Consider the following 27503-nt stretch of genomic DNA (forward strand, 5'->3'; position numbering starts at 1 on the left):
ATGACAAGGAAGCAGCACAGAACAGATCTGTTCTTCCTCAACACAACTGAGTACAAGGTGAACACTGGATGGCAAAGTGACTTACTGGCTTTGTGGAGAATCCAGATTTTGTATGTGGATTTTTCCCTCTCAGATCAGGGCATTTCTAGATATGGACTATGTTTCTTATGACATGAGGTTTTTTTTTAAATGTGACATTTACTTAGCTACATCACCTAAAGAAACACTTTTTATGAACTGCATTGGTTTCACTGCCTTGTATACATGTATCAGTGGCAACCAGTGTCACTAAGTTCAAAATCTAGATCACAGATGCACATAAACAAAACACAAACAGAAAATTAGACTATTGTACTGCAAGGATTCTATTTTTCAATTCAGCCAGAAAAACAACCATACATGCATCAACTTGAGACTGTACAGCATATGGAAAACTGATGCAATTCCACCCAATCTTTGTGGAATTTATTATAGTGCTATTGTACATTAAAAACCCTAGGTAAATTCCAGTAAGTGGAAATTTTCCATGCTACTCTAACAGATAAGAGCTTTCAAGCAGTGCAGGAACAGTTTTCTGATGTTATAAAACACTTGGACAGTACTTAAATGTTGGCACATCAAACGCTTCTTTAAGTCACAAATTTTGTAAGAAAAAACACCTGCTAAGTGATGTCAGAATTCCAGTAGCAATGTTCTCAGGGGAAAAAATGTCTGCAGAAATAGCTATCAGCTAAAATATTTATATTTAATAAATTATGGCATGTAAAGTATTCTGAAGGGATAAATAACAGTTTTGGCAATCCAGCTTGTTGTGCTGGTTACCAAATTCAGGAAGGTTATTTTGGTGCCATTTCAGTTCATCCTGGGTTCTTTGTACGCGGATCTAAATGGATATACCATTAATAATGGAAGTGTTGGCACTGTCATACCCAGAGTTATTGGTTCCAATAAGGAGCATATGCCTCTTGTAGAGACGCAGAGGTCACCTTTGTCCCTGCAGGGACATCCATCACCAGGGCCCTGCAGCACAGAGGGACACACACACACACACACACCACGGATGCCGTAGACGGTGCGGGAGCCGAAGGACACTTACTTGTCACTGCAATGTTGATCTCTCCTGACCTCGGTGTCAGCTCCCCGTCCTGTGGCAGCTGTGACATGCCTGAGGTGTGCAGGGGCTCCAGGCTGAGGGAGCTGTCGGTGCCGAAGTCGCCGAGCGCCGAGCGCCTGCTCGCCGGCTGCCCCCGCGTCAGCCTCTCCATGTCAAAGGCGACGTTATCTGTGCACGGCACGTTGGGCTGGGAAAAACACAGCTCTGCGTTACACTGGGGAATGTTCTACCTGCAGCACTCCCACACACTGAATGGAACCACACACACACACTTTGTTCAGCTGCTCTGGCTGTTCTGACGTCACACAGGTGAGAAACACATGAATGAACAACTTCTACCTTGTGGCATTCACATGCTCTGAAATAATTCCTTCGCCCAGATTTTTCTCCTGGGAAGCTGAGAAGCCTCAGAGAAAAGGAAAACAATTCTTATCTCATTTGCTTCTCCTCTGTTTTGCTCATGTGGAATGTGTTTGGAGATTGTTTACCCACAGGTGATTGTTTCATTGGATTGGGGTGTGAGTTGTTTTGACTCATTGGCCAATCAGTGCCAAGCTGTGCTGAAACTCTGGGAAGAGTCATGAGTTTTCATTATTATTTTTTTAGCATTTAGTAAGTGTCTTTTCTGTATTCTTTAGTATAGTTTAGTATAGTATTCTTTAATATAATAGAGTATTATAAAGTAATAAATTAGTCTTCTGAGAACATGGAGTCAGATTGATCATTCCTGCCTTCATCAGGGCATTCCCAGCATATACAATACTACCTCTTAAAGAGGAGAAGGAAGAAGCAGAAAAAAGGACTGAGATAAAAGGAAGGAACTCAAATATACCTATATCATAGCCTGTGCCTGTATGGTTCACCACAACTATGAAAACTCTGAATTCTGTATCATCTTCTAAAAACCCAGGGATGTTATTAACTGCAAAAACAGGTCATCCACAAAATATCTGCTACTATTTCTTAGGAAATGTGCAAACTTGCGACTGACACAGCTAAAAATGGAGGCCTGATTATTCTCACTGTCTTGAAGAAAAAGCCACTTTAGACAGTCTCTCCATATGGTCTTCTCTTACTTTGAAAAGAGCATCACTCCCACTTTGTAATTTTTCCTTCATACAGGAAAGATTAAAAATATCTGCTTTGAGGTTTTACTGCTATCCCTTTGTGAACTGGTCAATGAAAGAAGTCCTCGGGGATCCCTAAGGACATGAGCTGCTTGAGGAAAACTCACTGGCCTTGGCTAGGGCAGGGCTTTTAATGTGCAAATTTAAGACTGCCTACAGGAAGCCACAAGAACAAGAACTTCAGAGAGTAAATTTAAAAAGAAAAATTGAAAGGACTTAAGAAAAAGGAAGATTACAGAGAATCTAACATACTTCCAGTAGATACTTGTCATAAATGCAAATATAACAATATATTCTCAACTACCAACTAGGGAAAGAAGGAAAAACAACAAATTGGCACCAAAGAAATGTAAAAACCCCCAAATATTTTCTGAGTAAGGCTACTGGAACACCCTGCCCCCACTCTCCATACAATTATTCTTTCTATTTTGGGTCTCAGACATGGGAGGAAGAGCTCACAACCAAACAACTTACCACAATTCCCAGTGCCTTCAGAATGTTCAGTTTACACATTGGACATGTACAGTGCTCACTGAGCCATGGATCCACACAGACTTTGTGGAATACGTGCCTAGAACAGAGAAGGCACATACATAATTTGCAAACAATTCTATTTAATACAATGAAAACTACTCAAACTGTTGGATAGTTGTTTTTTTTTTCTCATTTTAAAATACATGCAATTCTTAGAATTGCCAGTATTCTGTGCTAATTGCAGTAATTTAAAGAATAAATTAAAAATATTGTTTGTTGTTGTCTCTCTCTTTATTAATAGGAGGAAACACTTGATTTTCATTCCCCCTTCACCCCTCTCCCCATTTTATTGTGGATATGAGTAGTGGATGTAAAGTAGAAGAATGAAGGTAATGCCATTTCCACCATAACCTTGCCTACAGTCCTTTCTCAGTTCTGATGCAGAATCTTGAGCATAAACTTGGTAGGAAGAGCACAGACCCATCAGCTGTCAATTTTGTTCACAAGTCAGTGGAACCAACCCAAACACACTCCTGCTTGACTTTGAAAAGGCTTTTATAATTATCACATTGAAGCAGAAAGAAGCCTTTCCCTGCCATCCGTATTTCTCGATATCAAGAGGGAAAACATGTCCATCACCATACGGTTGTCATAAAAATAAAAGGAAAGGCAAACTGGGCTTTCAGAGATGGAAAGGCAAATTGGGCTCCTACTTGCAAAGCAGGGAACTCTGCAATAGGCAACAGTCTGAATTGCCTCCTACATTGCATTCAAAATCTTAATAACATCCATGGATATAAATGTAAATGTTGGGATTGATATAAACCAGTATAACAAGAAAGGACTATGCAAAGACCAAAACAAGGTATACAAATGAAAGGAAGTTAAGGAAATGCCCTCTTAGCTTTTCAAAAGGCAAAGAACTTTTCAGAGCACATTCATGGCAGGAATGGGTATCACAAGACTGTCTACCCAATATAGCTTTAGCAAATATGCATAATAACCCAATCTGAGTAACTGCCTATATTAATTCCTATGATAAGAGCCCTGGTCCTTCATTTCCAGTGGTGCTGATTGCAGAGCAAGAAGCCAGTAAGAGCAGGCACACCCAAACACGACAGACTGGTGATCATGACAAAGATCAGCAATTACAAGGGCTGCTTAGTCAGCAAAGAGCTGTGCTCTGGAGCCAGCAGGGAAAGGGCAGGGGAAGAACAAGAAGGTCTTGGCATCTATTTGAGGCATCAGCAGGGTCTGGAAGAGGTGGCCATGTGTGCCCCAAGGCAGCAAAAAGCTGAGATACTCTCTCTGTCCCATCCTTGCTCGGGTTACACTTATGCTCTGTGCCTGAGAAAGCTCATCATGGAATCTGGGAGTTCTTTGCTCCCTATCCCTTGGGATTTTAAGACCAAATAAGGCATGTTACCAGATAATTCTCTCTCAAATCTCTGGAAAGCAACCTGAAAGGCCTTCTGAAACTGTTAAACATGACAAAAGACAGTATATAATCATATAACAGTCTATGCCTACTCAGGCTGATGGAGAGACTAAAGAACATCAAGGTAATGAAGTTCTAAGCAACTACAGCTGTATGTCCTACCTGTACTAACTAAAGATGCAGAATTAGGGTGTAAAATAATTAACAGAAGATGGACAGGTAGGAAAATAATTTTGCTCATCTCTATCCCAGATAATGCAGGAATAGAAACTTAAAAGGACCTCAGTTAGCCACTTGGCTGGTCTGTGTCCTCTAGCAAGCTGGTAATCCCAAAATCAGGGTATGTACAGGGCCTTCTGTTTAAATTATCACCCTAAACAGACTCACTTCCATTATTATTAAGTCTTAATGCATTCCCTTTATCACTCACAAAACTACAGGAAACAATGTTTAGAAACTCTGGGTGATACATAAAGGCTTGAAATATTCTGAAACATACAGAGATACTATTTTTCTAAGTTAGGTAAATTATTACTTTTATTTACTTATGTTTGAAGTCTCCCGAGTCTATTTTTTAAAGTAGAACAAACCTGAAAATCTAGTATTTTGGGCAAGAGCAGACATCAAGACTCCACAGAAATATGAAAACAGCTTTATTACATCATTATTGGCTAATGAGTGCTGTAGAAGCACTCAGATCAAGACTGATATAGATGCCAACATGTATCCACTAAATATTATGAGTTATTTTAAAAAGTCATTAGCACTTTGATATATTTATATACACAGCCCAATTGTTCTTATGACCTCCTAATTCTTTGCTTTTAGTTCCTAAATCTTCAAGGATGTTTATTAATGTGTTTCAAAGAAGTGCAGTTCTCCAAAGGTTATTGATGTAGAAAGCATGGCTCTGCTACTACTTACAGTTTCTCTACCTCTTAAAAAGTTTGCTGATAGCATCATTGTGGCTCAGCCTCTGTCTGGATTTCTCTGTTTGCAAGAGTTAAAAAGCAGTTATACAGCAATGACGACAGCAAACAAGAATGATTTCAAAACCTCACCCTGACAAAGTAAGCCCTTGCAATTTCTGCTCTCATAAACCTCCTCCATCTTCCTACTTCTGTAATTGGTATTCCAAGACCATAAACGTGACGAGTTCCCAGCCAGCTGCTCTTGGTCACGACAGCTGCTGATGTTCCCCAGGAGCCTCACACTGGGAGCCAGGGGTGACACTGCCTGAGGAGTCATAGCTGGGAGCCAGGTGTGACACTGCCTGGGGCTGGAGGATGGGAGCCAGGGGTGACACTGCCTGGGGAGCCACACGTTGGGAGCCAGGGGTGACACAGCCTGGGGAGCCACACGTTGGGAGCCAGGGGTGACACTGCCTGGGGAGCCACACATTGGGAGCCAGGGGTGACACAGCCTGGGGAGCCACACGTTGGGAGCCAGGGGTGACACTGCCTGGGGCTGGAGGAAGCAGGGCCAGCAGCCAGGCTGGCAGCACTGACTGAGTCTCCCATGCAGGCACAGCTCCAGGCAGGTGACCTGCAGGTATTTTTCCACTCTGTCAGCACACCCAATCCAGCTGCCCTCCAGCTGGTAATAAACACCAGAACACTGACTCTTGTACAACACAGCTTCTTTGCAGCATTTCACGGGGGAGAAAGTGACTTAGGAACCTCTTTTGGTGGTGTAAGGTCTTCAAATCCACACATCACAAAAGGAGAAGGGTTGAATGATTTACAAGTTCTGTTTCCCTAGAGCTCACTACCCTTCCCTGCTCTCAGTGCAGCATCCCACCAAAGGGACTTTTGCTGCTGCAAACAAAGCAGGTTCTTTGGCTACTGCTGGAGGCAGCTGCTCTCCTGGCTCTGGGGTCCAAGGCACTGCAGGAAGCAGAAAGGACGCCATCAGGACTCTATGTTAATTTGGTCTTAAAAAGGCAGCTATTTGCAGCAGCACAGAATCAAATATGAAAATCTGAAAATCTAGTTTAGTCACTTTTGTCAATTTCCTCCTTCTTGCCCAGGACAGGAATGAAAACTTTCAAAAGCCATTTATTTTATAGTATTTGCTACTCTTTTAATTATTTTCCTATCTTGTTAATTCATTCCTTCCTTTCTTGGCCATCTTTCTGCCCTTTCCAATGTCATTTTTTGTTCTTCTCTAACCTGTCACTTTGCTCTCCCCTTCCCTTATCTCTCATTAATCCTTCACACTACCCACTCCTGATCACTTTTCACCTAGTGCCTGTTCAGCCCCTAGGTGCAACAGTGTGATGGCAGAATAAAGTTATCTGAATAAGGAAAATTGTCCATGAGGTTTGTCTTTTGCTAGGATCCCTCTCACATTTGTTTCCTCTACTCACTTTTCACTTACATAATGACATTCACAAAAGACACATTCCTCAAGCTTGGAAGACTAAAACAGATGGCTGCTTGTCCCTCTCTGCACTAAAGCTATAGGTATGTCCACAGGCTGCTGGTACTGAACACCTCTCTCTGAAGCAAAAATGTACTACTGCAAACAATGCAGTTGAATTTCTACCATTTCACTTTAGTTTATTTTTAAATTGGCCACAATTTCCCACATGTCACTAACCTTTATATCACAAATGTGGTGTTTCACTACAGAATTTTAGGTGCAACTTGCTCAGCTGCTGGTAGATTTTGCTTGCTGTGTGTCTGCCCAGAGCAGATTCCTCTGCTGAAGCACAGTGTGACAGACCATACTTAACTGCAGAGAACAACTGTGCTACTAAAGGGAAAGGCTACTTTTAAATTGATGAAAGCAGCAAAGATGTCACATGTCAGTGATTCCTACTGTCTAATGATTACAACAAGCACAGTGAGAACTTCTAGCCTTTTATTTGCTTCCTCTTGGTCAAGTGATTTTCTCCATGGTTTCCTTGCAATCTATTTTGTCATCTGTCTTAGAAACTCTCTTGTAGGCTTTGTTTTATTGTCTGTGTGCTGTTTTTTTCTTTTTTTTTTTAACCAAACATTGCATGCTGCACTAAAATAGAAGGTTGAAATATGAGGAAGCAGAAAGGAGTTAAACCTCCATAACAAGATTTGGGGAGAAGCATCTCAGTTACTGAAGATTGAAAAATTTCACATGGAATCTGAAATTTACTGGGCCCATCTTTGAAGGTACTAGTTGGCTTTTCATCTACAAATATAAAAATGTCTTGTGGAAATCATCCATCTCACTGTGTCTAGCCTAGAAGGTTTTGCACTTAACTTAAAAGCTGGGCTGCAGCAAATGAAAATTGAGATGTAAAAATGAAGTAGAAAGCGAACATAAAAGTTGTCATACAGCCTTTGGCAGCAATGTAATCTGAGTCTTTGCTGACCTTACCTTCTTGTGAAAAACAGAACAGAAAATGATCTACACAAGAGCCTTGATCTCTCCTTTACATGGGAAACTGCACTGGGGCAGGTTGTGCTGAGGTGGCAGCCAGGTGCACCTGCATGCAGCTCCCTGAGCAGCCCCAAGCACCCCTGAGAGCCCAGAGCTTCCTGGCTGCAGGACTGCAGCTCAACAAAGGTGTCTGAAGAAAAAGGACTTTTCTTATATTTTTTTATAATTAAAAAAATAAATCAATGATCACCTTGTTCAAAGGGTCTGTATTGTATCTGTGGATATCAGCAACATCTCCACTGCTTGCAAAGGGGCAGCTGTTTAGCTAAGGAAATTGGCTTTTAATCCCAACTCTGCCTTGTGCTCAGTGGGAACAGCTGTTTTCCTGCGAGGGAAGAGTCATTCTCTCTCACTGGCAAGGGCTCCTCCTGCCCTCTGTTCAGTACCAAGAGAAAGGCACAGAAGAGTGGGACTTGTGACCTTTCATTCCATGTCCTTGAGCCTCACAGTAGAACTACACAAGAGAAGCTTTCTTAAGAGGCAGTTTACAAAACAATCATCTCAGTGGTCCAAAACTGGTGGGCAGTTTCCAGAAGTTCCTCCTCTAATTTCTGAATAACCTTCTGCATAACATATCAAAAGAGCAGGGCTTAATTCACCTATACAAACTTCACTTGAGATTGCAATAAATGATGTAACTCTGAACTATTTACTTTACACTAGGGAGTACATTTTTCAGGGCAAGAGGACATCAACTTTGAGTAAAAATGACTGAATTGTAAAAAAGAAATGCACATACATCCACATGACCAAAGGCTCCTAAATCTTTCCAATATGAGACCTTCTATTCCTAAATATTTTATTGAGAGCTTCTAAATAATCAGTTGTAGGGCATTTTAGCTAAACAACACTGAGAATCTAAAACAGGTCATTGTTTCCTGCTGTCCAAGAGGTAAGGAACACAGAGAACAGCAAATCAGATTTTTGGCTACAGAAGTATAATGCACACATATTTTGATCAGTAAGATAGAAAATAATAAATAAAATAATACTGTTTTCCTTTTATGATTATGGAAATACCCTGCACATTAGAAGATATTCAAACTATTCAGAACAGCCTGCAGGAGGATTTAGAAGACTATAATGAGCCCTTATGTGCTGCTGCCTGACTGGAGATCAACTCCAACACATGACTTTGCTTCTTCTGGAGTATCATGCAGAACCATTTATGTACCAAGCACAAGCCAAGTTATTGGATCTTGCTGCAGATATACAACCTAATTTACATGTGGGTTTTGTGCCTGGAGATGAGGAGAACGCTTTGCATTTTAGAACACAAGGGAAAGATGTCCTTGGTAATGCTTAATGCCACCAAAATGTATGATTCATCAAAATCAACCACCAGGTGGAAAAGTATTTAAAAGCATCTCAAAGAGAAAATGTCCCAAAACAACTCAAGAATGGAAGCAAACTAAAAACCTGTAAATGTCAACACAATGCTATAAAAAGGGGAGGAAGTTGTTACATTTTACGCAGTAATGCAGAATCACCAGCAAGTACAAATCTTCAGACACAAGCCAAGATCACACTGCATTGAAGAGACCAAAGACAGATGACAGCACAGTGGCTGACTAATGTCAGGAGGTATGAAGGTTGCAAAGACTGCATTTCCATTCCCTACAGTTTCCAAAACCAGTAGCCAGTTGTTGCATATCTACAGTGCAGAATGCTGCAGCTGTACCTGGCTCATTATACTGAAGTTTTTTGAGTCTGCCCATCACTTGGTCCCTAAACCTACACCCCTACACCTCAATGCAACCTCAATAGCTCCATTACCAATATCTTTAATATAATTCTGTTTAATATCCATTGTCCTAACAGTGCCAGCACCCACCTTCACACCTTCTGGCACCACAGTCTAAAATAAAGTGTCTGTAATTAGGACTGGAAACATCCAACAAATGCATTTGTGAATTACAATGCACCCATTACATTAAATGAAGCAAAAGAGAACAGTTTCCAAACAAAGCAACTTTATTCTCTTACTTGCATGGCAAAATGCGAACAACATCATTCTGCTTGTAACTCTCAATGCAGACAGCACAATGATCAAAGTCTGGGTCTGTTTCCTAAAATGAACAGAATGAGAATTCAAGTCAAGAGTTGAGGCTATGACAAATGTCAAAGTAGTTGTGACTGGTACATGAACAGCACTGTGCCAAGTGGCTGTTATTAAACCATAAACCCAATGACTGGATAATTATATTCCAACATGACTTAAGCAAGAAAAGCATCTCATACATGCAAAACTGCCCTTTCTTGGAGCTGGTAAATCATAATTTCATACATAAGCTCAGGCCTAAGATGATTCTAATGTTCAGTGAAATCATTATAAAATATAGTACAGACCTTCCTAGATTTCATTTTTTTTTTCCATCCAGTTTACAGCAAACGTTTCTATTTTATCCAGGGTTTTTTTTTTTGTTTGTTTGTTTTGGCAGAATAAAAATTCTGGGGCTCATTTTTACAGCCAGAAGGAGCATATTTTACTTAGTACATAGTCCCATATTTACGTCTGCTGCTTACTTGCAGAATTCTCATGACATGAAATGAGGATCACTGATTGACCAGCTCTCCTCTCTTTGCTGTTTTCCAGAAGTTACGATTTTTAAAAATTAAATTTTAAAATATGAGATTTTAAAATCTCAAATGAAAAAAGGGGAGACTTCATTTATATATAGATATGGCATCAACAACACATATTTAAAATGTTTGGGCCTGTGACACAAAACAGGCTGTGCCTTCTCTTAGCTCAACTTCATTATTCTTTTTGATGCCAACCAGCTACAAGCCAGACACCAAGGCAGGGACCAGAGCAAAGCCCCAGCCACCCCTGGTCAGCACCAGCCAGGGCTGCACACAGAGAATCCTGATGGCTCCTCTGAGGAAGAAAAGGTTTTTCCCACTCTGTTCACCTGCATGTGCACCTCATGCTGTCAGTACTGCAACCCACACAGCACTTGCCAGCTCTGAATTTATGCTGTCAAGACAACAGCACTGTTTTACATGGAAAGGTTCCTCTAATTTTTATGTTCTCCCATTCCACAAAAGATTTAGTGCAGTGGGTTGTTTTGAAATAGAACTACATAGGGAGGGAGGAAGAACAGAAAGACATTTGCTCTGCCTTCTCTCCGGAAGCAAATTTTCCTATCACTTCCTAATCTCCCACTGCTGATAGTGTTGATAAGAAAGAAAAAAGGAATCACAATAAAAAGGCCCTAAGAAATAATATTTTAAAAATCAAACCATAGCCAGAATTCCCCTGCCTTTTGAAAATTAAAGCTAAAAATTGAGCAAGATTAAATGACTATTTTTTTCCTTTCAGAATCAAAAATAAAGCAATACTGCTCTCAAAAGTGGAAAAGCTTAGGATATAACATACCATATATTTTAGTGTGTATACTAGCAAGAAATATTCTTGGAGTAACTTTGACTGAAATACCTCTTTACTCTCCCCCTTAACTTACTGAATATTTGTATTTTACTTAAGATATTATCTTCAATTACCTGTCTTTTAAATTTATTTTTCCTTTACAGAACTTACATATGATAAGACTCTAAGCTTTAAAATTCCACATAAAAAATGCCAGTCCTATCTACTCATGCCAGGACACCCTCCCAGTCAGCCAGCACACAGAACCACCCTCAGTCACAGTTGCCAGATGGAGTGTAAATAGTATTTAAGCATGAAAACCTTCTTTGAAATATACAGCACACATCAATACAGTTACACAAAATATTGTGCCACAGGACAAAGTAAGCCTCCAACAAGAAAGGCAAAGTCATAAATCAGAAACACAAAGAAAAAAATGAGATTGTTTCCCCGGTAAAAAAATAAACATGATGTTCAAGTTTATCATGTTGAAATCTTATTATTATACCTTATCACCCTTCTTTACTGTTCTGGTTGTCAATTTACCAATGGCTTTCTTGGCAGCATCTCCAAGACGACGCTAATAAAGTGATAAAGAAGAGAACACAAATTAACCCTGATAAACAAGCTTCATTAGTGTCCTTTACAATGACTTATTTGGACTCAATAATACCACTGCAATACACACTATGGCAGCAGGCCAACACATAAAACAAAATGCAAACACAGCAAAGCACAGAGATTTGTTGAGAGGGAAAAATAGCCAACAGTTGAATCCTCAAATGCTCTCCCACAAGCATGGACATCAAACTCATGGATTGTATAGAAATCCACAGAAGTGAATCAACAGTGATGTGCAAACTTAATCAAACCCAGGCTGCAGGACAAAAGCTGAAGCAATGTCCCCTCCCAGTTATTTCCATTATATTCTGTTCATACTGGTTTTTATTCAGTGTGCTGTAATATACTGCTTGTTCTCTTAAGCTTGAATTATTTTTGTATTCCACTCTGAGCAGGCTGATCTTACTCTGAGATGCAAAAATCTTCCCAGTGTAACCTAGTTTCTCTCTTGCTATTACCCAAAATCACCAGGATCTCATAAAAGAAAAAAATGATGGGTCATGAAATCTAAATAAGCCAACACAGACTTAAATAAAGTTGAAATTAATACTGAAGATAACCTCAATCTGAATGCAGAGGCCAAATTTTTTGCTGTTTATGGTGCTTTATGACCACCACAGCTGGATGGAAGGAGTTTTTACTGACATCCAAGTGCTGATTCCTACTGAAATGCCCAGCTCATAAAGAACAGCTGTTTGTCACTGTTTTCCCACTGGGGTCCCAGAGATGGGCACTGATTGAAACAAAGATCCCATCATCTTCCTTCAGGGACATGAGACTTCAGACTTGGTTTACAACTGACTTAAAAAGCAGAAGTGATGTAATTTCTCTTTCCCCTCCAACCTGTACTAAGTACTCTGCCCTTGAAAGAGATGGGCTGCTTCTCAGAATGCAGCTCTCAAAACCTCTCCTGCAGCCTGCAATGAATGTGTGGAGGTTTGTGCCCACCTTCTATAAAACTGAAACCCAAATCCTTCATAGGGTGTGCCTCCTGTATCACACATTTCCCCACATGCAAACTGCAATGAAAGTTACTTGTATTTGTGAAACACAGCGACCTCAGAAGTCTGTATCACAACTGACTGTACCACTTATTCTAGAATTACATAAGCACTTTTCTTCCTTGTGATTTTCACAGAACAGCAGCTCTTATTTTATATTTTTTAGAACAAGGATTTGAAAAAATCAGATATACAGTCTCAGCTACTGAAGTACATCCATGTAGGAAGCACAGCATCAGAAGCAGAGCTGGGATGGGAAATTATATGCTTGCTACAGTCAGAAATCTCATCCTAACTTCAATATGCAAGAATTTGGTCAATTTAAGCCAATCTAAATTACATGCTCCAGAACAAGCATATTAGCCTGAGTACTGAATGACACAGAACACACTGGGCACACTGCTGGAGTAGATAACCATTGCATAACCAAAAGCATGATTACTAAGAGAGGAACAAGGCTGAAATGGCATTTAACTTAAATGCTCAACTCCACCAGCTAAGTAAATGTGGGTAGTATCTGTATTTCCTTCTACTGTATATGCATGTGACTGTATATGCACTACAAGAAATTTTAAAGATTACTTTCCCATTGAAAGCATAATATTTCAGCAGAACTCTTCCAACATATTGAAGTTCTTTTACGTAAATAGATTTGCTAAATAATAACTTCCATCTCTTCCATTTGAGAGGTCAACCTCTTCCATTTTCTAATTTTAACAAATACTCTTTCATGCTAACACTGGAAATGCTCAGGATTTGCTATTTTGCTAAGTTAGGGCACAGGCACACAGCATATGCTTGCTTTTAAAGCCCACAACTGTCTGGATGGAAAAGGTCACTTCCACATGCAGAAGAGTTTCACGCCTCCAGCGGAAGCGCGCAAGAACGACGATGTGAAATACCAATATCTGCTTGTGCTATCTACAAAACACAGCAAGTTTTTGATGGCTTTGATTTCAAAACCAGAAAAACTTGTGCCTTGACATAACTTAAAAACAAGATCATAGTCTAAACCAAGTTATTTCATCACTAACAGTACAGTCTTTGTGAAAGCTCTCAAAGCTCTTTAAAAATAAGCTGTAGCTGTCGCCACCTTCTTATTAAAGTTTAATAAGCTCAGCTTTTTAAACCACATAAAATTTTCATCAAGTTTCTCCTGACCTTTGTAAAAATCTAAAGAAAGAAAAAAGGTCATAAGAGCCCTTTCCCAATGGAGCAACTGTTTTGAAACGTGGACATTGGGAAGGAGCCTAAAGCCATGTAGGGGATAGAGAAGGCACAATTTAGTATTCCACAGACATTCATTAAGTTAGAGTTATATTTAAACTTCACCATCCCAAGGGACCACACTAAGTACTGGCTACAGTGTGGTCATTTAAGAATGACATCCTTAAGAAAATCTACAGGATGCCCATGGGACCTGCAGCATCAGACACTATTAATAGTAACTGAAAAGGAAATCCTGTGCCACAGCCAAGGTTTTGTAAGTTTGGATTTATTTTAGGTCTGACAGAACACAAAAAAAAACTGGCCCACAGTCAGCTGCTGTGTATCAGCTGTAATTTGGGGGAAGGGGTAACAGTGACTAGAGGTCAGGAGGTTTCTAAGTTAGCCTTCACAGAGAGACAGGGCAAAGAGGGCACTGTGCATTTCCTGAGGTTTACTGACCCTTCTCAATAAAAGCCAAGGCACACTGTGGAAGGTCATTAAATCCACACTAGTAAAACATTTATTTCTAAAGTTTATTTGTGTTTTAGTTGGCAGCTTGATTTAGTCTAGATCTCTGAGTATGGCCATATATAACACAGTACTTAAACAAATTAAGAATTGAAAAAAAATGTAAGAAAGGCATATTGGACAAAATTTTTGTTAAAATACATGACCAGGAGAATTAGGCACTCCTTACCAAGGGTGATCTTAAACAAAGTTGAAAGTTAACACATATCACTAGGCAGCTCTACACCTTAGATTTTTTACCCTAATATTCATAACAGATTATGGTGTGGGAATACTTTTGTACAATTTCTGAACTATGTTAACCATTACAGAAAATATCCTTAAGAGCATGGGGAGAATTTGTAACATTTGCTCAGTGTTTAAACTACACAAGTTGATTCAATTTAACTTTCCTCCTCATTCCCAACATACATCCAGTATGTATTACTCAGCCAACACAGAATCCCTCTGAATTTTGGCCTTAGACAAACTAAAACTTAAATATTTTGCTTCAGTTTGATTCTTTCCTGTCACATAATAGGATCTATACCAGTGCTGCTCAGGATGAAAACACTTTGCTGCATAAAAATCCTTTTCTGGCAACATGCTTTGCCTTGGAACAAAGAGATTCTGGGAGCAGTTTGATTGGCATTCCTTATTTGTTCCCTATTGATTATTGTATACTGAAATATTATCTCCATAACTTAAGAGAAGAGACCCCTTACCTGATTCCTGTCACGTGCACTTGTGTACCTGATCTTCTGGATGAAGTAAAATATTAACCATGCTGAAGAAATGATCATCAAAACAATGAATGATATTGACACAAAGACTAGAGAGCCCCGGCTGAAGTTCTTTGGAGGAACACGGGACCCCACTGCTATGGCCATCAGCACAGAGATGTTCTTTTCCAAGTAATTCAGAATCTCCTTAACCTTCGACTCTGTAATCATGACAGCAACAATGTCTCCAGTTCCTATAAAAAGGGAAAAAAAGTTTAATTTCTATTTCAAATTAACATGGCATGCTGCTCACAAGATTTTCCAAATGCAACGCCATTTGACAACTCAAGAGGTTTCAATCTAAGCCATCTGTGGCACATGAACATGCTACTGGGCACTCTACTCATGCCTTGTCCTTCAAACCCAGATTTTCAAATTAGGGCATTAACATTTGCCTAAACCCTCTGCAGCTCCACACACAGTAACAGATCTCTACTGCTGGTACACAGTACTTCCCACATTGTCATTACTGTGTGCAGTCTGAACAAGCTTTCAAAAGTACATTTGTTCCAGATCTGAAGCTGTGAATACCTAAACAGGCAACTCTCAGAAAAACATTCAGGAATGAGTGAGAATATTGCTTGAGTACCCTCAGCATAGGCAGTGCTGTGGATGTTGCTGGGGAGAGTTATGCAAGTTCCCTGTGTGGTTACGTGGCTGCAAAGTAGAAGAGAATTGAAAAAACTTGGCAGAAGTTTGGCTGCTGATTTTATCACCCATACAAAGACACGCTTGATAGGATCTCAAAGAGGCTGTCAGCTTCATCAGCTCCATTTTCAGTGTGCAGCCCATCTGTTTTCATAGTGTCTTGCCTCTAGACTATTTCCTGTCCCAAAGGGAAAATTATTGGTACAAGGATAATAGGAAAACAATAAGCCTTGCTGAAAAAGAACAAAAATCACCTATAGAGCAGAGAGAGCACCTATGTTTTAAAGCAAAGACCTCATTAAAAAAAGAGGATCTTGAACACAAGGTAATTCTAAGTTAAAAGAAAGAAAAGTTTTAGAAAAACCAAAGCCAGAAAGAAAAAAAAAACTTGTGAAGTTTCATTCTTATTCATCCAGACTTATTTGCTTCCAATACTAAAAACCATTTCAAGACCTATTTTCAAAATGCTTGCAAAATCTGTTCATCTGCTTGTTCCATCTGCTTGCTCCAACTCACATTCCCTCAGAGAGGAACTGCATAAGGCAAACGACTTCAGCACCAAGATTCTGGATTTAGAGTGGATTTAAGTACAGAGAACCTAGTGTGACAGTAGAGAACATGAGGTCCTATTTTAACACAAGGCATTTGTTCAAAGTCTTTTAATCACAACTTAATTTTTAAGAAGCTACTGTACCCACAAAATTATGTTCAAGAGCCAAAAGAGCAGCACCTTTGAAACCCTGGGCACAATAACTCAGGCTGACAGCTACATAATTTTCCAAAATGGGGACTTATAATACAGTTGTGCAAGAGCCTTAAATGCTCCCTTGTTACTCTTTGAATTTACCATGTTAAATAGTAACATTAAGAGTCACTATCATCAGTTTTTCTATTAAGTTCACTAAGGTTGGTGATGTGGATTGTGCTGACAGAACTACTCAAAAGAATCAAAACTGATAATATCAGAAATTAAAATTTTCACAATAATTGAAAAAAAACCAACCTTCCACAGCCCTCAAATAGCTTTCCTCTAGAAATTTAAACTTTATTTAAAATTGAAATGACAAAGTCATTCAGGCCTTGTCCTGCTAACATGGGACTGAATAGGAAAAGAAAGTGTTTCCTTCTGAATATTTTTGAAACAGTGCCACAGTAATTCAAAAGCTTTGAATAGCAATGAAAACTCAACACAATGCATTTAATCTCTAGTATAGCACAGATTCACACAAGATCAACTTTAATCCAGCTCTCAAGAGACACTTCAGTACCAAGTTTGGTTTCATGCAAAAGCAACCAAGATATTTAATAGCCAGCAAATCTTAGAGTAAAAGTCCATCACTAGCTTTATTTTCATGGACATCTACCCAGATTCCTATTTGTCTGGTTGGGAAGATGGTTCCTGCCCAGACTTGCAGCACATTTTTACAGCACAAGAGATATCCTTCCTGCAAGATCCTGTATTTAGATGCAGCACATGCTCCTGCAACCCCAAATCCCTGCAGCTCAGACAGTGCAAGATCCATCAAGAGCAGATAATTTATATTGCTTGATATTTTCCCCAGACTTCACTTCTGCTCTTCATATCTAGTTCAGACAGGGAAGAAAAGCAGGGAAGGGTACAGGAAGACTGCATTCCCCAGAGCACATGTTCTGCTAAGCTTCCCCAGTAGGAATTTATTTGCACTGAGAAATTATGTTAGTATCAAAATATCAAGCTAAAGCACTCAGTGTAATATTGTAACATGATTTATAGTTATCTGCAAAGCAAAGCTGACAAAGATCTTCTGATACTAGTCCAGCTCTATGTGAATCCAAAGCTGAAGGCTCTACCTATTCCCTGCTGCCCAGGGAATGTGACAAAGCTGACAATCTGTCACGTGTTTTATATAAAGCCCAGCACAATGGGAACCTCTGGCATCACTGCAAAGTGATTTGCATTCCAAATGACTCAACTGGGAACAGCCAAAGTGCTACTGCTGCTTCTGACCCCACCAGAGCCAAGGAGAACTGCAGAAAAGAAAAATAAATTGTGTCTGTTTAACATACTGAAGCTCAGTGGAAACTGGGACTTGGTTCATCCGTATTTTTGTCAGGGGCATCACCCTAAATAATTTTAGCAAGAACTCCCTGTTTGAGAACAATTGGGGGCAGGAGGAGACAGTGACTCATTTATTTTAAGCACCTTGAAACCTTGTATTTCTGAAACTTTAGCAGAAAAAATCCTCAGGTGAAGACAGACTAAGAGTGTTTGTGAAACTCAGAATATGGTCTTACTCCATGATCTTATGAAAAGCAATATTCTCCTCAGCCAAGAACACAGTGTCCAGAGAAAAGAATCTGGATTGCTTACTAAAGCCAATGAACTACACATGGAACCACAGATGACAAGCTAGGACAGACGGTAGGCATAAGACAAATATTGATGTCTGTAAACATAAATCATTTAATTGCTATCATCCAAGCCCAGGCAGCTCTTTCGAGCTTGCAATTTTACCATGTGCATGTTTAATTAGGATAGTTATACAACTCTGTGTATGAAAAGGGATGAAGTTGTGACTAATCATTAAATCTGTGTAATGTTACATTGTGAGAGGAGAAGTCACAAAAAATTAAAAGCTTAGAAGACAGTAAAAACAGGACAATGGGAAAACCAGCAACATCCAGGAGTTTCCTGTAGAGCTCATAAGGAAACTGCTTTGCTCTCTCACTGACCTATTCACATCCCCTAGCAATTTTAAAAGAGCATGCTCAGAAAGTCAATAAAAAGTCATCTCAAAGAAATGTTACAAGTGTCATCACAGGCAAATATTTGTGGTGCTTTTCTGGCATTGGGATTTTTGGTAGGTTTTTTTATCATCTTGTTGTTGTTAATTCTTGACTACCAAATGTTCATCTGAAGGTTAAAATATGGTTAACTATGTCCAGGATATCAGGCTGAAGCTGAAGATAGGGATGGTTCAAAGAGCAGAATTCAGACACCTTCAATCCTCCCAACATCCACTGGGGGTGCAGGGAATGGCAGCCTGGCAAAATGCAGCTGCCAACCAGGGCTGCAATGCTCCGGCTGCCTTCTGTACATGGGGAGGGCAAAACCTTAGATCCCACCTCGAGTGTTCAAAGTGTCAGACCACCTGTAAGAAGCACTGAACTACTGTGATTTGATGCAACAAGGTTTGCAGAGAACTGAGGATTAAGTCAGATACTCATAACAAAGGTCAGTGATTTGCTAATGGCTGATATTTTAAGCTAAAGTCCTTGCAATAAGTCTCTGATAGTGGCTGCTGATGCTGCAGACACAGCATGAAGCACACAGACTGCACTAATCTCATGCTTGTGAAAGAATACTGTCCTCTCTTTAAATAGCAGAGAAAATTTAACTACAATTGAGTCCTTTCATCACTTCTTTCTGAAAAACCTAAACATAGCACATTTACCTGAATAATTCTGCTGGTGAAAATTTCAGAGTACTTCCTTAGAAAACACAAATTTCCCATTCCCTGATAAAGGTAAAGATTGGTCCAGGCAGTCACTTAAAAGATGGATTCACACAGTGAAATGCTACTGCCTTTCTGAGTACAGCAATAGGATCATCATCATGTAATTGGAAATAGAACTGCCCATCCTCAAAAGCCAGACTTCCCTACTCTTTTATTACTTCTCTATTCTTCAGTTGAAATCCTGCAGCTGTGTGCTAAGCATTTCTGAATGCAGTGTATCAGAAAGAAAATGACAGCAACACCTACTATTCAGTACCCAGGAAAGGGATCAGTCCTATTACTGTGAGCGACAGATTTCTTGGAATAACATCAACTAACAGTGAAACCATTCCAACAGAATTTGGGATCCCAGAAAATGACAAAGAAAGCAGGAAAACACTAATGAAAGCTAGGGCTGTATATGAAATTTTGAGACCAGTTGTGAGGTTTGTGAAGACACCAGAAGATATCTGAGCTGCATGAGAGCAGAGGTGGAATCAAGATCACCTCTACAAGGGAAAGAATTCAGCCACAGAGGATAAAATCCACGGAACCAGTGAGATAAAGGGTAAGGGAAAGGCATCTGACCTGTGTGCAAAGCTGTGCTGCTAGAAAAAGCAGGCTTGGGGAGAACTGCTTTCAAATAAAAATTCCATGGCACAACAGTGGGGAAACCCACACATTTATCCGGTACCTTAACATTTTTGTCTGATGCAAAAGAAAGAAATGTGTTGTGAAGAATAATTCTTGCATTCTAAACAGGTTTATGGGAAAGCAGACACCAAGAGGACGAGCCTTGGCATATCTTCAGTCATTAAAACCGGTCTAGCTGCACATATCTTTATTTTGATCTAATCAGAAAGTAAACAAGAGCATATCCAAGCTGTCAACACATGAGCAATCTCAAGACTAGAATATGTTATTTGAGATGTCCCAAATCAAATACTTCTGAAAACAGAAAAAGACCATAATAGTTGACAGTTATTGCATTCTAAACAAGACAAGAATTTAATGCCAAGAATATACATTAATTTTAAAATGAGACTAGTAGCATTTTAAAACATTTGTCTTCCTGTTGCCTTAATAATATTGAAAATGTTGAATTATTTCCTGTATGTAAACATTTAGTTTAGGATGCCTATTTTATGTAGTTTCAGACACCAGAACAGATTTTACTAAATTACCATGAGAAAAATCATGAAGGGCAGCAGCATTTGAAACTATTACCCAAAAGTCAGACTTTTACAAGGTGCTCAGTTAAATACAACCAGTGGAACAACCTTCTATCCCAAAACACTGAGCAGGTATTTTCAGAAATCAAAAGTCTCTTTGCTGCACAAACCTATGCAAAATAACCTAAATAAAAAAGCTTCTAAAATTAAAACTTGAATTCTCCCAGCTCAAGAGGGCAAAGAAGTAGATATTTCAAGTTCAGTGAGGAAAAGGCTTCTATGAAATACTGTCAATGTGAATCTGAAGAACACTCAAAACTCTTCTCTGTAGCAAGAAGAATTTCAACAGATTTCAGTCTGTCAGGTAGAGAGGGTCCTGCTCTGTGCCCTCTAAACATAATTACACACATTTCAGTGTTTGCAACATGCCAGGCACTGCCGTACTGCAGACATGATGGATCACAAAGCTCTGCTCCTTTAAGAAGAGCAGGCATTGATTGAGGCTTATGATTAGAAAACCAGAAACAGCAAGAGCAGCTTTGCAAAGATGGGTGTGACACAATTAAATTCAAAACAAATATTAAAGCTTAATCAGATTCATGTTGTGCTAGTCTGTAGCACATTAAGTTCATAAGTGATAAATAATAAACTTATAAGCCCATCCACCTTCATTAAACAAGAAGCAATGCCTCAGTATAATGTCCTTGCTGTATTTTTGATCAGCTTTATAATCTACTCTGACCAAGAGTTCCTAAAAGGAGAACCAAATAGCAAAATCAATTGAGAAAACGGTTGGGCTGTATTTAGATGACAACTGCTGACACATTATTTCATAACCCAATTGCTCTGTTCTGACACTCAGGGAAACGTTTCTTAAGGAGGAATTTGCATGCAATCAAAACAGGTAGTCACAGCCACATCCTGATTCATTCACAAGTCCAAATCCTGCTGATACACGTGAGCTGGGGAGCCACACCCCTGATTTCCTCAGCCTTGTCAAGGTCAAGCTGTCTCTGTCCTACACCCAACCCACTCCAGAAAACCAACACTCACAGCCTCTCAAAGATCCAACACAACATCAGAATGTACAAAAGGTGCTGGGCTTTGGCTTCTCTGAAGATCATTTCCTCCTCACCCAAGGAGCTCCTCTACCTTCCATCCCAAGTCATATGACACTAAGCACTGCTAGAAAAATTAGGATCCTCTATAAAGCAACAAGATGCACCCACCTCTTTATTGTTAGAGTCCCTCAAGTCCCAGAATCTCTGCCCAGTCTTTAAACATGCTACTTCAATGCTTCTGATGGGCAGCAGGAGGACAGACCCATGGCTGGGCCAAGAAGGGGAGAGACTTTATAAACTCCTGGAATTTGAATTGCAGCAGAGTTCCCTTAGAATAGCAGGGACACTGGGTTTGGGGACCTGGGGCTTCTTGTGCTCCCCTCCTTTGAATCACTGTGATAATTCCACATATATCACATATTCCCTTTCTGTGGAAGGACTTTTATCTCCTGGGAATTACATTAATATATATATAGATATCTTTTTGTGCATGTGATCTTTTGGGTTCTTTACACTAGGAAAAACCAAGCCTAGGAATGGGAAAAGCAGACAGATGTTGCAGAGACCTTTACAGACATTTCACATTTTCTTAGCAATGCTTCTTTGCATCTGCTTGCACTACAGTTTTATCTTTCTTAAAGGAAATGGACATTCCACCTAAATAATGCCAGAAGAATAAAAAAAGCTTGGCACAAGAAATGTATCACTTGATCATCCCCTTTACACAATCTGTGCAGAGATTTTTTTTCTTTTACTCACATTTTACATGGCATTTAACCACGTTTATGGCAAGTAAACTGATTTGCAGTCTCTTTCAAGGCATTAATACTTGTATTCTTAAGGTATTAGTATGCTAGCAAAGGAGACCCAATTTTACATTCAAACCTTGAACAAATGCAAATGAATAAAAAGCTGAAGGATCACTTTAAGTTTTGACTAGGGAAATGGGGTAATCCTAACACATTACACACCACTGAAAAAAATGTGTCACAGCTTAACACATTTCTGAAATATCTATGTCTGCCTATCTGAAGAAGATATTTTTGCTAATTTGAAAACAGCTTTTCTTCACTTTCTATATTTCTAAACAATGTCCAAAATCTGTTACAGTGTTACATTCTTGATTCCTCAATAGTATTAATGCAGTGTAGACCTCACTGACCCATTCATCAATGTAAGACACACTTGGATTTTGGTAACTGTCTCTTGCATTCCATAGTGTGACCAGTGCTAGCAGGTGGCTTACATTTTGCCATTTCTGGATAGCAGTTTGTATTCCCACTAATGGATGGTGCAGCTAAAAAACCCAGGGATTTCTAAAAAAGGGCAGTTTGTCATGCTCATGTATTTTCTTCTATAGACTTCTGTACACATCTCTCAATCTGGACATGGATAGTCACTCAAAAAAAATTCAGCAAAGCAACAGAGAGAAATGGCAAGATAGCCTTACCCAAGGACACTACAAAACACTTTGAGAGATTTATAAATAGCATATTCATAGATTAGTATCATAAATTTGGTTCTACTGAGTCCATAGATATGGGGAATTACTCTGCTGCTGCAGCTCAGACTTTGGATAAGAAGAAGAATGTAATTACTTACAGTCACTAACAGTCCCGTGGGCCTTTTCACAGTCACAGAACTAATTACCCTTTCAGCTGGCTGAGTTAAAATGAGCCTGACTGCTGTTATTTCAGTTGTGGATGAGGCATGTATGACACAGAAACACTGGTAGGCAGTTCTGCAAGGCACCAAGGCTATGATGGCTCTGTAAAGGGGTTTCCCTGGATTGCCTTCAAGAGACAAGGGCTTCCTTATGGTCCACAATCAGCACCCCAAACACTCCACATCTTTAAGTGTCAGACACCTCCATCTACTGTGTGACAGATTTGCCTTATTGATACACCTCCAAGGAATCTAGTGGGAAATGGGATCAACAACAAAGCTGTTGACACTCATCTTCAATATTTTCAATTAGCAAACATAAACAAAAAAAGATCAAATAGATGTAAACAAAGCTTAAACTATTAATTACTTTGCCTTTTATAAAGGTTTCAGCTTTAATAACTCAGCTCTTTTTCACTAAGAGTCTAAGATAAATTACTAATAATACAATTTAATAACAATATGGTAATATAAAATAAAATTAGTTTGGACCTGTGAATTATAAGTAGGTCTCAGTAATCCAGGGCAAGTGGATTTGGTGTAGAGCTAAAACATTCATCAGCACACATTTGTGCAAGATAATCTGCAGCGCACCCCACCAGAGCTTTCATGCATCACTTCAGCTGAGAGTTACATAAAGAGACATTTGTGAGAAAAAGGCAAGCAGCAGAGTTAAAAGATGAGGTGCTCAGGGATCAGTGCCACAAGAGAGGACAGTGGCACCTCGACTGCCAGCTCTATTGTACCCACTAGGAATGAGGGCAAGAACGGGGAACAGCCATTAGGTGGCAACAACTTCAAATTGCTTCCTGTCCCTCCTGCCTCTGACCCACTGACCTAAACAACCCACAGAACACACAGGCAGATTTAGCACAGTTCAAAGCAAGCACTACCCTTCCTTCCCACACCAGTGTGCTTTTTAAGCAAACAGAGGGCCATGAAAAATCCTTCCCTTGGAAGGGACCTGTGTCTGGGAGCCCATCTTGGACAGCTCTTGCACAGTGCCATGGCAGGAGAATGTCACCTGTGCTCACCATGGAACACAAACACCTTCCTCCAGAAAATTAATGAGGTGATTCTTTAGAAGAGCAACGAGGACTGATCTTGATGATATGTCTGCATCTTGGTTCAAAAGATCTTAAAAGATTTACCTGTATCCGATAAAGCTGTTTATAAACTTCTGGAAATTTTTACATGCTGATAAACCATGATTACTGGAATCCAGCAACTTCATTTTTTTTATTTCTTTTCATGTCTTTTATATGTGTTTCTCTTTTTCTGTCTATATTTTTTCCATAAATTCTTAGTAGGAAATTTGAACTTTAAAGGCTTGTTTGGAATATATTCTTCTCTATAAATCAAAATAAAAGTCTAGATTTTAAAGAGAGAAATTCAGTATCATAAAATTATAGAATGGCTTGGAAGGGATCTTAAAAATTACCCAGTTCCAACCTCCCCATGTTTAAGTATTTTGTACTTAATAGGATTGTCTCTACCACACATAAACAAAAAAAAAAAAAAATCCAAATGTTATTTAACCTGAATTTTTTTCCTTTTCCCATAACTGCTTATAAAGGAGACAGCTACCACATATTTTCTTCACCACACAGGCTCTTTTTTACATTAGACAGCATCAGTTTTGCTTTAACAGAAGCAGCAAGCAAAACCACTCATAAAACTGCCTTCCTGCCAGTGATGTCATGGTCTAACATAACCTATGCTGGGAAGGGTGTCCTTTGCTTAGGCTGATAGAAGACATCTACAGGATTGTGCAAAATAAGTATACACTGACATATACAAGGATATGCACAAAGGAAAGAAAATAATCTTGCAAATAGCATCAACAGAAGTACAGGTATTTATAAAAAAAAGCTGACCAATTCCTGAAGGTCATTACCTACTTTAAAACTCAAAGGCGAAAATGAAAGGGCACAGACTTGGTGGACTATGACACAAGAGAAAGCAAATTCTGCTATTAGAGCAGAAAGTGTTCATTTGACACAGAGATGATAGACTGATTGCAGAGTGACAGTTGTTATCCAGCCACCAGAAGGAATTGCCATTCTGCTAAGTAACATTTTCAGTATGAACAAATTTCCATAAGAATAAAATTTTCAAATGTGTATTCAAGCATAAAATAGCTTGGATAAAATATTAATCCTACAGGTGAAAAGTGCTTCCTAAGCTCTTTTCACAGGGAATCACCTCTCTGCAGGTGGGCAACACACAAAAATCTGTGTAATGTGTTATTTATTTTTACCACAGACACTGTCTAAGAGGGTGATTGGAATTCATGGAAATATCCAAGCAGGAAAGCTTGCAGCTCATAGTGTGCATTATAAGCAGTTGCTGCTTTCCTCTCTGCTTCACCAGGAAGACAGAATATTTCTAAAGCTTAATATAGAGCAGTACAAAGATTATGTTACATATATAAAATAACACAAGGTCTATTTTCTCCTTGGTCTATGGAAAGAAAATATAGAGTCATCAACTTGGTCCTCAACACAGCTGCCAAATTGTTTTGTGAAGACTGTATTTTTAAAGAAAAGAGGAATACTGCACAGCAATAGACATCCTATGGAGCTAACACCAGCTTGGTGGCTCACCTCCATCCTCACCTGCTATCAGCTCCAACACATGAACTTAATCAGTGCAGAACAGCTCTCAAATACACAGGGTCAGCTCCTCCCAACCTTTAGGGACAGAAAACACTAAAGAGAAGTGAGGTAGTGCACTGGAATATCTAATTAGCTGATCACACAGAATCAATTAGGTTGGAAGAGACCTCTGAGATGACTGTTCACCACCTAAAAAGCACACAAGCAGTCTATAGTTGAAAAGGCAGAAAAAGGAACACCAGGGAATGGCTTGAATATGTGCAGATCTGCTTTACACAGTGTTAGAAAAGACTCATCCTGTAAGCAGAGGTTCAGGAATCTGTCTCCCCCCTGGAATAACTCTCAAGAAGGGGAATGCTGGATTCCAAACCCTCCCTGTACTGAGGCTAACACCAAAGGACTAGGCTACATCTCAATTACACACAATTACAGTTCCTCCATCAGCCCACCAGGAAGTTATCTGCAGGAAGCTCTGCAAAGTGATTGCTGAGGAAATCCCTCACATGTCCATAACAATCAAAACAAAGGCAGTGGAGCAACATTTCTCTTCATTCCAGGTGCTACTTCAGTTCTAAAAAATGCCTTTTAGCCTGTCATGTATTTTGAACACTTCAAATCCAACATTAATTTTGAGATAGAGCCTTCAGCCCAAACCAGAGCAGATCCCAGAGTTTACTGAGCACATGCACCTAAACCCCAATATTTCAAATACACAAAGCTAAAATATGCATCAACTGCATTTTTTTCAAAGCTTGCCATAAGTAAGAGTAAATATTTTGGAATTCAACATGCTGAAGACAGTATTGGTCTTTTCTCCAAATATCAACTACCCAAACAGCTGCCTGGCTACCTTACAAGACACTCTTTTACCAGCTGCAGTTCTCAGATTTTACATCTTAGATGGTATTTCAACCTACCAGAACTACTGGGCCTATTGATAAAGTTTCAAAGTCAACACACTGATCTTCTGAGCTGAAACAGGGAGTGAACAAGGATTTCCTAATAAAAGACAGACCCCATCTTAGTGCTGTAAAGCAACTACCAAATCTACACACATTATGAGAAAGAGAGTATTAAAGTTATAATCAAACTCATGATATGATTTAACATGTAACAGAGCCAACAATGCTAAAGCTGTATCAGTAGCCTTTTTCCTCACACACTGAGATATTCCACACCACAGGAAAACTACAAGCATTGCTAAATAGAGCATATTTATATAAATATTCTTACAGGTAGTTCAAAGAGTCCAGAGTAGAAGGTTTAAGAGAGCACTATAATTATAGAGAGAAATGGGGGATATTAAAAAAAAAACAAAACCCAAAACAAAAACGAGGAAGCTGGCAAAAAATGTTTCATTAGAATATGGGACTTCTCACCTGCAGATTGCTTATAAAAATGTCTAAGCAAGGTACCTGAGATAAAAATCAATTGTCAACAGGCTTTGAATTGCTACATGGAGGTCAAAATCCTCCTGCAAAATTCCTGTGATACAGAGTTGGGAAGGTCAAACCTCTTTAACATTTTCCTTGTTAAAAAAAGAAAGAAAGAACCATAGCATTTCTTTAGTCAAGGAATTCAGTTCTAGTTGTGTGACAATATGCAGAACAATAATTAAGAAATTCTAGTTTCCAAGCAACCCCCTATGCTAAAAGAGACTGAAAATATCCTAACAAAAAAATCAAAAATCAGCCAGCAGTACCACCACCAAATATAGAGAAATGCCTTTTCTGATTAAGCTAAATAGTTCCAAAAAGAGGAAATCTTCTGGAAAATGAAAAAGGTAGTTATCAG

At 39.3% G+C, this 27503-nt stretch overlaps 1 protein-coding gene across 1 annotated transcript in view; it reads right to left on the reverse strand.

Annotated features, from left to right (window-relative positions):
• Positions 1 to 27503, reverse strand: part of RNF130 (ring finger protein 130) — a 42972-nt gene that overhangs the window by 3871 nt on the left and 11598 nt on the right. Inside the window, exons 3-7 of the mRNA XM_059483618.1 lie at positions 15013 to 15263; positions 11458 to 11529; positions 9563 to 9645; positions 2716 to 2812; positions 1097 to 1301 (exon numbers count right to left, since the gene is read on the reverse strand). Coding sequence (XP_059339601.1) covers positions 1097 to 1301; positions 2716 to 2812; positions 9563 to 9645; positions 11458 to 11529; positions 15013 to 15263 — 708 coding nt within the window. The remainder of the gene's footprint in view (positions 1 to 1096; positions 1302 to 2715; positions 2813 to 9562; positions 9646 to 11457; positions 11530 to 15012; positions 15264 to 27503) is intronic.

The sequence above is a fragment of the Ammospiza nelsoni genome, chromosome 16 (assembly GCF_027579445.1).
Source record: "Ammospiza nelsoni isolate bAmmNel1 chromosome 16, bAmmNel1.pri, whole genome shotgun sequence".
NCBI classification, from domain to species: Eukaryota; Metazoa; Chordata; class Aves; order Passeriformes; family Passerellidae; genus Ammospiza; species Ammospiza nelsoni.